This window comes from Pseudorca crassidens, chromosome 19 (assembly GCF_039906515.1).
Source record: "Pseudorca crassidens isolate mPseCra1 chromosome 19, mPseCra1.hap1, whole genome shotgun sequence".
Classification (NCBI taxonomy): domain Eukaryota; kingdom Metazoa; phylum Chordata; class Mammalia; order Artiodactyla; family Delphinidae; genus Pseudorca; species Pseudorca crassidens.
This window is the reverse complement of record NC_090314.1, coordinates 11,520,683-11,531,042: the sequence shown is the minus strand read 5'-3', so window position 1 is coordinate 11,531,042 and position 10,360 is coordinate 11,520,683. Positions and strand designations below refer to the sequence as shown.

At 56.0% G+C, this 10,360-nt stretch overlaps 1 protein-coding gene across 2 annotated transcripts; it reads left to right on the top strand.

Moving 5' to 3' along the window:
* The first annotated feature begins 1,381 nt into the window (after positions 1-1,381).
* EFNB3 (ephrin B3) lies at positions 1,382-7,526 on the top strand. Of its 2 annotated transcripts, none has more exons than XM_067716392.1 (5): positions 1,382-1,958; positions 4,131-4,423; positions 4,593-4,685; positions 4,788-4,892; positions 5,328-7,526. In XM_067716392.1, the coding sequence occupies exons 1-5, from the start codon at positions 1,837-1,839 to the stop codon at positions 5,735-5,737; spliced, it is 1,023 nt and encodes a 340-aa protein (XP_067572493.1). In that variant the 5' UTR covers positions 1,382-1,836; the 3' UTR covers positions 5,738-7,526. The 2 variants fall into 2 exon arrangements, with proteins under 2 accessions (XP_067572493.1, XP_067572494.1); XM_067716393.1 differs by lacking the exon at positions 1,382-1,958 and adding an exon at positions 1,976-3,238.
* Positions 7,527-10,360: the final 2,834 nt, after the last annotated feature.

The following is a 10,360-nucleotide window of genomic DNA, read 5'->3' as shown; positions in this document are numbered from 1 at the left end:
CCAAGGTGGGGGCAGCAGGGGTCAGGTGAGTGTGGCTGAGCAGGAGTGGCAGGAGCTGTGTGTCAGACTGTTGCGTGTGACTGTGTGAGACTGTGCAGATGGTGACAGACAAGACACCCGCTCACTCCCGCTCAACACTATTTACCATCATCCAGCAGCAGAGGGACCATTAGTCAGCTCTGGGGGAAGGGGAGCAGGGGGACCGCCTCCCCCCCCCCGGACTCCCCCAGGAGGCAGGTGACTGAGTAGCCAGAGTCAAGGGCACACATGAAAGAGTAAAGGTGCCGAAAAACACACATGTCACATTCTGTATTCCCGTTAGATGCAGGACAAGGGCGAGAGTCATTCAGTAGCTGTCGCTGGTCTGGTTTCTTCATTTATCAGCTCTGTCTTTTTGGGGGGTATGTTATTTCAAGCAGTGGCTCCCCCCCTCCCCCCACCTTGCCACACACTGAGAAGGGGGTCTCTGAAGAGATACTGTCAGCAGAGGATTTGATTCTGGACCTCACAGCCTAAGGGAAGGTCCTGGAGGCCTGTGACAACTAGAGAGGGGAGAGGAATGTCACCTCTGCCCAGAGGTGCTGAAAGCCAGGGTTCTTACACCCAAAAAGGCAAATCCTCCTCCCTTCCCCCAGGATAATTGGAAACAGCCCTTCCGGCTGCATGCGGGTTTTGGGTTGTAGGTTCTCCCTATCTCCCGGCCCCATTTCTCCCCACAACCATCTAAGAAGGGCCCAAGTTTACCCCCGAATCTCTTGCCTTTCGTCAACCTCCAGATAGCAGTAGAGGGTCTAGGAGGCTGTGACAAAAGAGACCCCAGGAGTGGGAGTTCAGCAGCCTGGGTCTGGTTTCGGCTTTATCCCAGATTCCTCGTGTGACCTTGGGCAAGTCACGGGGCCTCTCTGAGCCTCAGTTTCTTCATCACTGCCACGGGGATCCTTAAGCCCTGCCCTTCCCACTTCACACAGGTAGTCGAGAAGGTCAACTCAGCCCACTTTGTAAAGTGCGGAGCCTTCAAGGTTATTATTATTCTCTCCAGACCTCCCCGGAGCAGCGGTGTTGTTTTGGGATGGGGGAGGAGGGGGCTGCGGGAGCGAAAGGGGCTGGGTTCCTCGGGGTGGAGAGGGCGAGAGCCTTTCTGGATTTGAGGGAGCGGAAGATTCCAACCGCTCGGGCGATCCGAGGGCAGGAGGGGAGGTGGGCAGAAACTAAGCCAGAGCCGGAGAGTTAGAGACAAAGGGGGCGTGAGAGACCGCGCGGGGGAGTGAGGCGGGGCGGCGGGGTGAGGGCTGGGAGGTGCGCGAGGTGAGGGAGGTGTGGGGGGCGTGGGCTGCATGATCGCCCGCTCCGACTCGGGCTCCAGCTCCGGTTTTTCCCTCCGCCATCCTCTCCCCCTCCCTGCCTCTCCTTTAACTCCCCCCTCCTGGGCTCAGGACTGGTTGGTTTCCTCCCTTAGCCCGCTGCCCTCAATCCCGGCGAGGCTGGGGCTCCGGCTCGGCGCCCCCTTCCCCGCTCCCTAGCCCGGCGCCCCATGCCGCCTCCGCCCGGTCCCCGGCTCCCCCAGTCCCCCTCTTAGGCCCGCTCATAAATACCGGGGTGCCTGCGCGTGGGCCGGGGGCGCAGGGCGCCTGCAGACGGCCCCTGGAAGGGCTTCTGCGGGCGGAGCGCTCCGGAGAGGGGACGCGGGTGGAGCAGGAAGCGGGTCCGCGTGGGAGCGGGGGGCATCAGCCACCCGGGTGGCCGGGGCAGAATAGCCCGGGCGGCCAAGGCAGTCACCCCAGGGGGTGAGCGACTTTGGGGGAGTTGGTGCCCCGCCCCCCAGGCCTTGGCGGGGTCATGGGGGCCCCCCATTCTGGGCCGGGGGGCGTGCGAGTCGGGGCCCTGCTGCTGCTCGGTTTTTTGGGACTGGTGTCTGGGCTCAGCCTGGAGCCCGTCTACTGGAATTCGGCGAATAAGAGGTGAGCGGCCCGGGGGTGGGGATACCCCACACCCTGTGGGCAGGGAGTCTGGAAGCCTTAGGGACTTTGGGGGCTGGGTTCTCGGAGCTGGAAGGAGGCGGAGGGAGGGTGCTGGTGATCGGATGTGAGCTGATGGGCAACCAGACAGAGGTGGTCTTGGGAGCCAGACTCGCGGGTCACACACAGAGCTGGATGCGGGTGGTGACAACCATGTGTCAGGAGTTTGAAAGACCCCCAAGGGGCAAGGATTCGAAAGATCATGGGTAGCCGGGAGGACAGTGGAGTGGTTATTTGGGTTTGTGGGAGACCTGTGTGGTGTCGGGGGCTGGGCTTAGACGGAGCCTGGTTAATGTCAGCTCTCAGGAGAGCAGCTGAGTAGGTGCTGCTGAGGCGCTGAGAGGAAGGGCAGGGTGCCTCCCTCCCCAGAAGGGACTCAGTGGTGGAAATGGGAGGGAAGGGCTCTCAGTTTGGGGGCTCTGGGGACAACTCCCCCAAGGCTTTTTGACCCTTCTTCACACATCCGTCTCCTAACTCTTGCCCACAGCCAGAGGGTCTGTGAGTCCTTGGTGGAACAATTTCCCAACCAGAAGATTTTCCTGCCTTCCTGGCTTGGAGATTTCTTTCTGGAAGAAGCCTGGAGCCCCCTAGAGCCCCCACTTTCCCTCTCGCATCTGGAGTCCTGAGGACTCCATTGCCCCCTCCCCCATCTTTGCTGCAAACTCTTCCATCAGACCCGCTGTTCTGAGGCATGCTTGCTTTGCTCTGAAAACAGGCCAGGGGTCAGACGAAACTTCAAGCCACACAGAGTAGGACAGAACCCTTGGGAGGTCATTTGGGTCCCTTGCCTCCATGCAGATCCTACTCCCCGTTAGCAAAAGAGTTTTGTGTTTTGAAAACTTCCTAATTGCCTGGGGAGGCTGTGTGAGGCCATGCAAAGAGGGTGTGCTTTGGAGCTCATCAAATCCTAGGTCTTAATCCTAGCTCTGCTGCTTTCTGTTGTGTGGCCTTGGGCAAGTCACTTAACCTTCCTGAGTTTGTATCCTCAATCCTTACAGGTTTTATGAAGATTAGAGGTAAGGTATTTGAACATATTATATGCTCATTAAAGGAGAACTAGGGTAATTATTCTTCCTCTCTTTACTTCACAGCTTCCCTCACATTTCCTGCCCTGGCCTCCCTCCCATATCTCTTGGGGTCTAATCTCAAATGTCTTTTCCCCTCTCAGTCTCCTACCCACCAACTCCCAGATGCAGTTGGAGTATCAGGAGCAGTGTGAGGATGTAAGTTAGGCTTATCCTGATAGAGCTGAGAAAATGGAGTTAGGGTGTTCTGGGAGCTCTTTGGGATGTTGGGGCAGGGAGGGAGGGGGTTATTTGGGAGTCTGGGAAGGTACCAAGCAGCAGTCCCCTGTGACCAAGTTCTGAGACCCTGTCTGCAGCTGTTGGCAAGTAGTGGCTGTGCTGGGCCAGTGGCTGCCGGGGCTGAGGGAGATGAGGACTTGTGTCAGCTGTGGGTCGAAAAGTCAACTCTTTCAATTCCAAAGCAATAGGGCACTTTCCCTAAGAAGTGTGGGACCTGGGGGAAGTGGGGTACTGAGCAGGGAAATGTCTGGGGCAGCTGTTTCGATTAGCCCCATTTAGGGCCATTGCCAGACCAGGCATTTGTGTCCTGTTACATTGCCTGGGTACTTGGGACACTGGTCTGGATCACCCTCCACACCCCCTCCCCCACCCCACCCCCTTTGCCCTGAAATCACTGAAGTTCAGTGGTGGCCTGTGGGAGGGGAGGCTCTGCCCCCATGGTTGACTGCCATGGAATAGTGAAATCACCCGGGAGGGGTGGGCTGTGTGGTTCCAGAGAGGCCAGCTCCTTGGTAACTGGCATCCTGTTGCCATGGCAACAGGACCGGTGATGGAGCGAGAGATGGCAGTGTGCATGTGGTGAGGGCGGGCTGAAGAGTGCATTTGGGCACACCAAGGGGCAGGAGACCTCTGAGCCTGGCTTCCTGCTGCTTCCGTGAGCTTCCAGAGACCTTAGTGCCTGCTCTGTCAGAACAGACTCTCCACTCAGACAAAGGCTGTCCTGCAGGGATGTGGGGTGAGGGAGGCAAAGCTCTGGGGACCAGACCTCTGACACCTCTCGTCCTTATCCACCTTGCCCTCCTCCCCATAGGTTCCAGGCAGAGGGTGGTTACGTGCTCTACCCTCAGATCGGGGACCGGCTAGACCTGCTCTGCCCCCGGGCCCGGCCTCCTGGCCCCCACTCCTCTCCTAATTACGAGTTCTACAAGCTGTATCTGGTAGGGGGTGCCCAGGGCCGGCGCTGCGAGGCACCCCCTGCCCCAAACCTCCTTCTCACTTGTGACCGGCCAGATCTGGATCTCCGCTTCACCATCAAGTTCCAGGAGTATAGCCCTAACCTCTGGGGCCACGAGTTCCGCTCACACCACGATTACTACATAATTGGTACTGCTGGGCAGCGGGCAGGGTCGAGTGGGGAGGTGCTCCTGGGATCGAGGGCAGATGAGGGAGGGGACCACTGGAGCCACCTCGGGTGGTGTTGGGGCCAGGCATGGAGACAGAATAGGTGTAGACTCTGGAGGGCCAACTTCTCCCTCTGGTTCTTCTCTCCCAGCCACATCGGATGGAACCCGGGAAGGCCTGGAGAGCTTGCAGGGAGGTGTGTGCCTCACTAGAGGCATGAAGGTGCTTCTTCGAGTGGGACAAAGTGAGTGGGGCTGGGGCACACCTCCTAGGGGCCGAGGGGCAGTACCATCGTGGTCAGGGGGCTGCTGTCTCAGCCCCTCTCTTGGCCCTTCCCCGTCTCCAGGTCCCCGAGGAGGGGCTGCCCCCCGAAAGCCTGTGTCTGAAATGCCCATGGAAAAAGACCGAGGGGTGGCCCACAGCCTGGAGCCTGGGAAGGAGAACACAGCAGGTAGGAACCAGGGGTCCAGCCTCCTGTCTTCCCTAGCCTCCTCTGCTCTCGGACCCCAGCTGCCCTAGCTTCACCCTCTCCCTCCCTCCCTCTTCAGTTTTGGGGGCAGTGATACAGGAAAGAGGAGAAGAGAGGATGGGAGGGTGGGAGGGGAATGGAAGCCAAATGAGGAAAAGACTCAATCAGAACTAATTAGCCAAGTCAGTGCTTCAATCAGTGCTGTCAGAGAAGGGGGGAGGACTCCTTGGCATGGAGCTGAAGGGCTGGACACACCTGGATTCCGAGTGGGGCTTGGACGGGAGGGGAAGTGGGGTCCCCAAAGGGCCTGGGCACTGCTGGGGAAACCCATGGGGACCCGCAAAGATGGGTGTCCAGATGCCCGGGTGGCTCCTTCAGCCCCACCCCCTCTTTCCTCCTTCACCCCTTCCCTGCCAGGTGACCCCACCAGCAATGCAACCTCCCGGGGTGCTGAAGGCCCCCTGCCCCCTCCCAGCATGCCCGCAGTGGCCGGGGCAGCAGGGGGGCTGGCGCTGCTCTTGCTGGGCGTGGCAGGGGCTGGGGGTGCCATGTGTTGGCGGAGACGGCGGGCCAAGCCTTCGGAGAGTCGCCACCCTGGTCCTGGCTCCTTCGGGAGGGGAGGGTCTCTGGGCCTGGGGGGTGGAGGCGGGATGGGACCTAGGGAGGCTGAGCCTGGGGAGCTAGGGATAGCTCTGCGGGGCAGTGGGGCTGCAGACCCCCCCTTCTGTCCCCACTATGAAAAGGTGAGTGGTGACTATGGGCATCCTGTGTACATCGTGCAGGATGGGCCCCCCCAGAGCCCTCCAAACATCTACTACAAGGTATGAGGGCTCCTCCGACCTGGCTCTCCTGGATCCAGCCCTTTGTGGGGTGCTCCTCCAGTTTAATTCATGGTTTGAGGGACACCTCTAGCATCTCCTTGGCCCCCTTTGCCCCCCAGCTCCTTTGCTCCTCCTGGCTCTCGCCTCTTCTCCACTTTTAGGATTCCCTAAGACATCCACCCAACGACCGCCTGCCCTCTGGTTGGCTGTGTGTGCCCCTCTCTGTCTCTGTGTTCCTGGGTCCTATTCCCCTGGGGAGGGGGCAAAGATTCAGCCTCTTCGTCTAACCATGACCCAGGGATCCTTGTCCGCCTCACCCACTGAGAGCTAGGGGTGGGAACAGTCTGTCTTTTGGTCGGCACCTCTTTCTGCCTCTCACTGTTTTTCTCTTCTTTTCTCCTCTCTCTCTTATTTTCTGTCTCTCTCTTCTGTCTCTAGGTCTGTTCCTCTTCCCTAGCATCCTCCTCCCTGTACCTCCTTTTATTTACCCTCTTGGCTTCTTATCCTGTACCTCTCCCATCTCCAGGGTGGGGGCATCAAAGCATTTCTCCCCTCAGCTCCCTCTTCTGACTTCTCTTACCAACCACTCCCCTCAGTCTGCCAAAAATGGGGGCCTTATGGGGAAGGCTCTGGCACTCCACCCCAGCTCAGGGCATGGGTAGCAGGGCCTCCTCCTCTGCCCTGCCCCGGGCCTCTACATACTTACTCCAGCCATTTGGGATGGTTGGGTCATGACAGCTACCATGAGAAGTGTCCCGTTTTGTCCAGTGGGCCAATAGCAAGCTATGAACCAGTCAGGACACATGTGGACTTGGTCTGATGCTGAATGGGCCACTTGGGACATGAAGTGACTTGCTCCAGACAAGAAGTAACCAGGCCTGGACAGAAGTGGCCTGGGAAGTGGAAGCAGTGCAGCAGGAACTGGAAGTGCCTTCATCCAGGACAGGAAGTAGCACTTCTGAAATAGGAAGTGGTCTGGCTGGAACCGGAAGTGGCTTAGTCTGGGGGGTGGGGGGGAGGTGGATGGTTCTTACTCTGTGGAGAAGGGCGGGCAGGAAGAACTTCCCATTTCAGGAGGAAGCTGGAACTTACTCTAAGAAGATCGGGTGGACTGAGGTTCTTCCTAGTATTCAGTGTCACGTGCCAGGATCTCCCTTCCCTTGTTCTCTGTGCTGCTTTTAGGACAGCTAAGGTGGCTGCCATCTGCCATGGAAGGCTCAATTTGTCTTGTTCTTCCCTTTCCATATCCCAGTATAATCTCTGTTACTCAACAGGATGACCCCAAGAACCCACGTGTTGTCCCCAGTAACCTGGATGGCTGTCTTGTTCATCACATTCTCCATTTCCTACTCCCTTCAAACTCAACACAGCTCCCTTCTTAGTGACCAAAATGGTGGCCTACTGACTGGTCTAGCTGACAGTGGTCCTTAGCAACAGCCAGCCTTTCCATAGTGACCAGCTGATACCTCTTCCTGCCCACTAGTGCACAATTGGGTGTTGCCTCAGTTTCCTCCCAGCTCATTTCCTTTAGGTCAGAGCTGCCTTTGGGCACCACGTTGGCCACCTCAATCACCAGCCAAGATGGTTGCTTTGTCCACCAGAGGTCAAGCTATCTCTCTGGTGCTGTAGTTCCCAGCTCCTTCTTGATTTTTCTAATCGCTCCTTCCAGAGAACAGGAAGTTGATATTGCCATGGGGGAGGTGGCGGGGTATGGCCGTCACCTCAATAGTTTTACTGTAAAAGGGAAATTTGAACAACAAAAACCAAAAAAAAAATAAAAAACTTCAAAAGTTGATGAGAATGACTGGACGTGAATTGGGGCAGAGAACTGGTGATTAGAACAGCTTTCCAGCTGAGTGTTGAATTGCATGAAACCAAGGGGTAGGGAGGGGGTTGTGTTGGATGGGTGAGGTGGACAGGGCCTGGCTGGCGGAGGGGGGTGTGGTCATGGGCTGGGCGAGGAGGCTGAGGAAAGCAGCCCCTGCCAGGGGAGGGAGAGAGGAACCCAGGTGGCAGTGGGTTGCCAATACATCCAAATGGGGCTGTCTGTGAATATGCGTTCACTCACGGGGGGGAAAGCCCAAGTGTCTATTGCTAAACCAAGTATCAGATTCAAGGCAAGTCTCGGTCGGAAACAAAGTGGAAAAAACATGCTCACGTGTTCAATCTATTCCCTCCCACTCCTGCCCAAGGCACTCCTGTGCCCAGAAGACTCAGGGATCCAGGCATCAAGCTGCCTATCCCGTGGCTCCCTGTGTACCCATAACCCAGGCTCTTCTCCCCCTAAAACCCAGATGCCCAGTTCCCTAGACTCAGCCCCATTCTCCAACCACAAAAGCAGCAGTGAGGAGCATCGCTGCAGCCAGTCGGTGGGGGTCACAACCTCTGACCTGCCTGCCCCTCCCCTGACTTTAGGTCCCCTCCCGCTGTCTCCCATCTGCCTGGAGGTCAAGGGGTCCTCCTGCCCCTCCTCTGTCCAGTGGGATCCCTGCCCCTCCCCCGTCTGAGCAAGATGCCTGGGTCCCGAGAGGTGCAGGCACTGTAGGAGGGGAGTTGAAAACTGGGAGGCCAGGTGCTGGGCTGTCTGGCATTTACTCCTGCCTTCTAAGCCCACACTGGAGCTGCCCGAGGTGGGGAGGCTGGAGGGGGTGTGGAAGGGCTGGTTCCTGCCCCTTAGTGGGGGTTGGTTGTCATGGCAACATCCCCTTCTTCACACAATGGGAAGCCCCCCTCAGCCTCCCGCGTGGATGGAGCCGACAGCCCCATCGCTGGCTATCAGCCTCAGGGACTTGGCAACCGTCACTATGGTAACCCAGAGCCCAGCAACAGGGCCCAGTTGAGAGAGGGAGGGGTCCACAACTGGGGCAGGGCTGTGTGTGCAAGGGGGCAAGGGAGCCAAGGAAGACTCCCCTACACGTATATCCAGAGGCACAGGTGGAGAGAAGAGAGGGAAGAGAAGTGGGGATAAATAGTCTCCGTGACAGACAAACATCTCACCAAAGCAACCGAGACATCATAACATGCTGAGAGACAGGAAGACACCTGGGGACAGATGCACAGCTGGGGAGAGGAACAGCACATTCTGCACATTACCCTGGGACACACCCCTTCAGAGAACTGGCATCTATAGACTCTTCTCTCCCCAGACATTAACAATGCAAGATCTAGAGCCTTCCACATATGTAGTGATCTTCTGAGCTATTTGAAAGCTCAGGTGACTTCCACACAGAAAAACACATGCCATCCTATTCGCTTTCTAGGTACAAACACACAAACACACTCCTAGGGTAACAAGTACAACAAAGCAAGAAGAAGTGCAGGAAGACATTCATTCATTCATTCATTCACTCAGCATCATATTAAATGTCTGCTTTGTTCCAGGTACTATTTCAGGCACTGGTAGTATGAGGTGAATAAGGCAAAGCCCCCGCTTTCATGAAATCCACATTTTGGTGGGGAACAACATAATAATATTTCTGGTAGTGATAAGTGATATAAAAAAACAGTGAAGAGGATGGAGAGTATCAGGAAGATGCTTTAAGTTAGGAGGTCAGGAGGGTCCCTCTGAAGAGGTGACATTTGTTCAGGACCTTGAATAATGAGGAGTATGGAAGGCAGGCACTATGGGGAAGGGCAGAGCAGAAAGACGGAACAGCAAGTGCAAAGCATAGAGGTGAAATCTCGACAGGCTTGGGAATAGTGAGAAAGACATCTCAACCACACACATGTTCTAGATGCGTCCTGTCTTTCCCCAGCCTCAGCGTGTAGGGTAGCAAGTGACCAAGGAAGAATCCACATTTAGGAAGTTGATCTAACTCCGTCTTCCATTTTTTCCCCTTTGTTTCTTTCTTTCTTTTTTTTTTTGACCTAAAAACATGCTTTTTTACTTCATTATAATAAACACAAAGAAATCAGCACACAAAATACATTTCCAGACAAACACACCAGTTTTATAGAAAAAGATATAAACATTTACTTTAAGGTCTGGGGCGGGAGGGGGTCCCCTTTGTTTCTTGTGTGGATGTGAGCTGTGTTTTCCTCAACTAAATTTTATGCTCTGGGAGGGCAGGGATAATGCTCTGAGATTTTGGGGCTGTGGTACAGCTGCTGGTACAGAGTCTAGAGCAGAGTGGGAGTAAAGGATCTGAGAGAGCTGGGGACCACAGAATGTAAACCCAGCATAGGATGGAGGCTGTCCTGGGGGCTGTGCTGCAGACAGAAGCTCACACTTTTCCATCCTTCCAAACAGAAGCAGGATGTAAATTAGGTTGAGGTATGTATGTTTGTGTCTGTGGTCTATGTTGAGGATTTTAAGCAAAGGAGAACAGAGCAAAGGGTTGCAGTGGGAATTTCTGATGGGGAATGGTTGACATCCCAACTGGAAATGTAGTTAGAATGAAAAACAGAGCTTCCTAAGTGGAGTCACAAACATGGGGCATCCCCTTCCCTAGAGAGAGTTTCAGGATCTGTAGGCAGGCTGGGAGAAATGTGGCAGGCTGGTTTGGAGGCAGGGGGCTAGCTGGGATGGGCTCAGAGAGTTGGGTGGGGGTAGGGAAAAGGAAACAGAATAAATGGGAGTGAAAACTCAGCACAGGAGAGATGTATGAAAGGCAGCAGCAAAGGTGGAGT

Coding starts and splice junctions, on each gene's coding strand:
- EFNB3 (XM_067716392.1), top strand. CDS start 1,837: ATGGGGGCCCCCCATTCTGGGCCGGGGGGCGTGCGAGTCGGGGCCCTG. Junction 1,959..4,130: donor TGGAATTCGGCGAATAAGAG/GTGAGCGGCCCG, acceptor TCCTCCCCATAG/GTTCCAGGCAGAGGGTGGTT. Junction 4,893..5,327: donor TGGGAAGGAGAACACAGCAG/GTAGGAACCAGG, acceptor CTTCCCTGCCAG/GTGACCCCACCAGCAATGCA.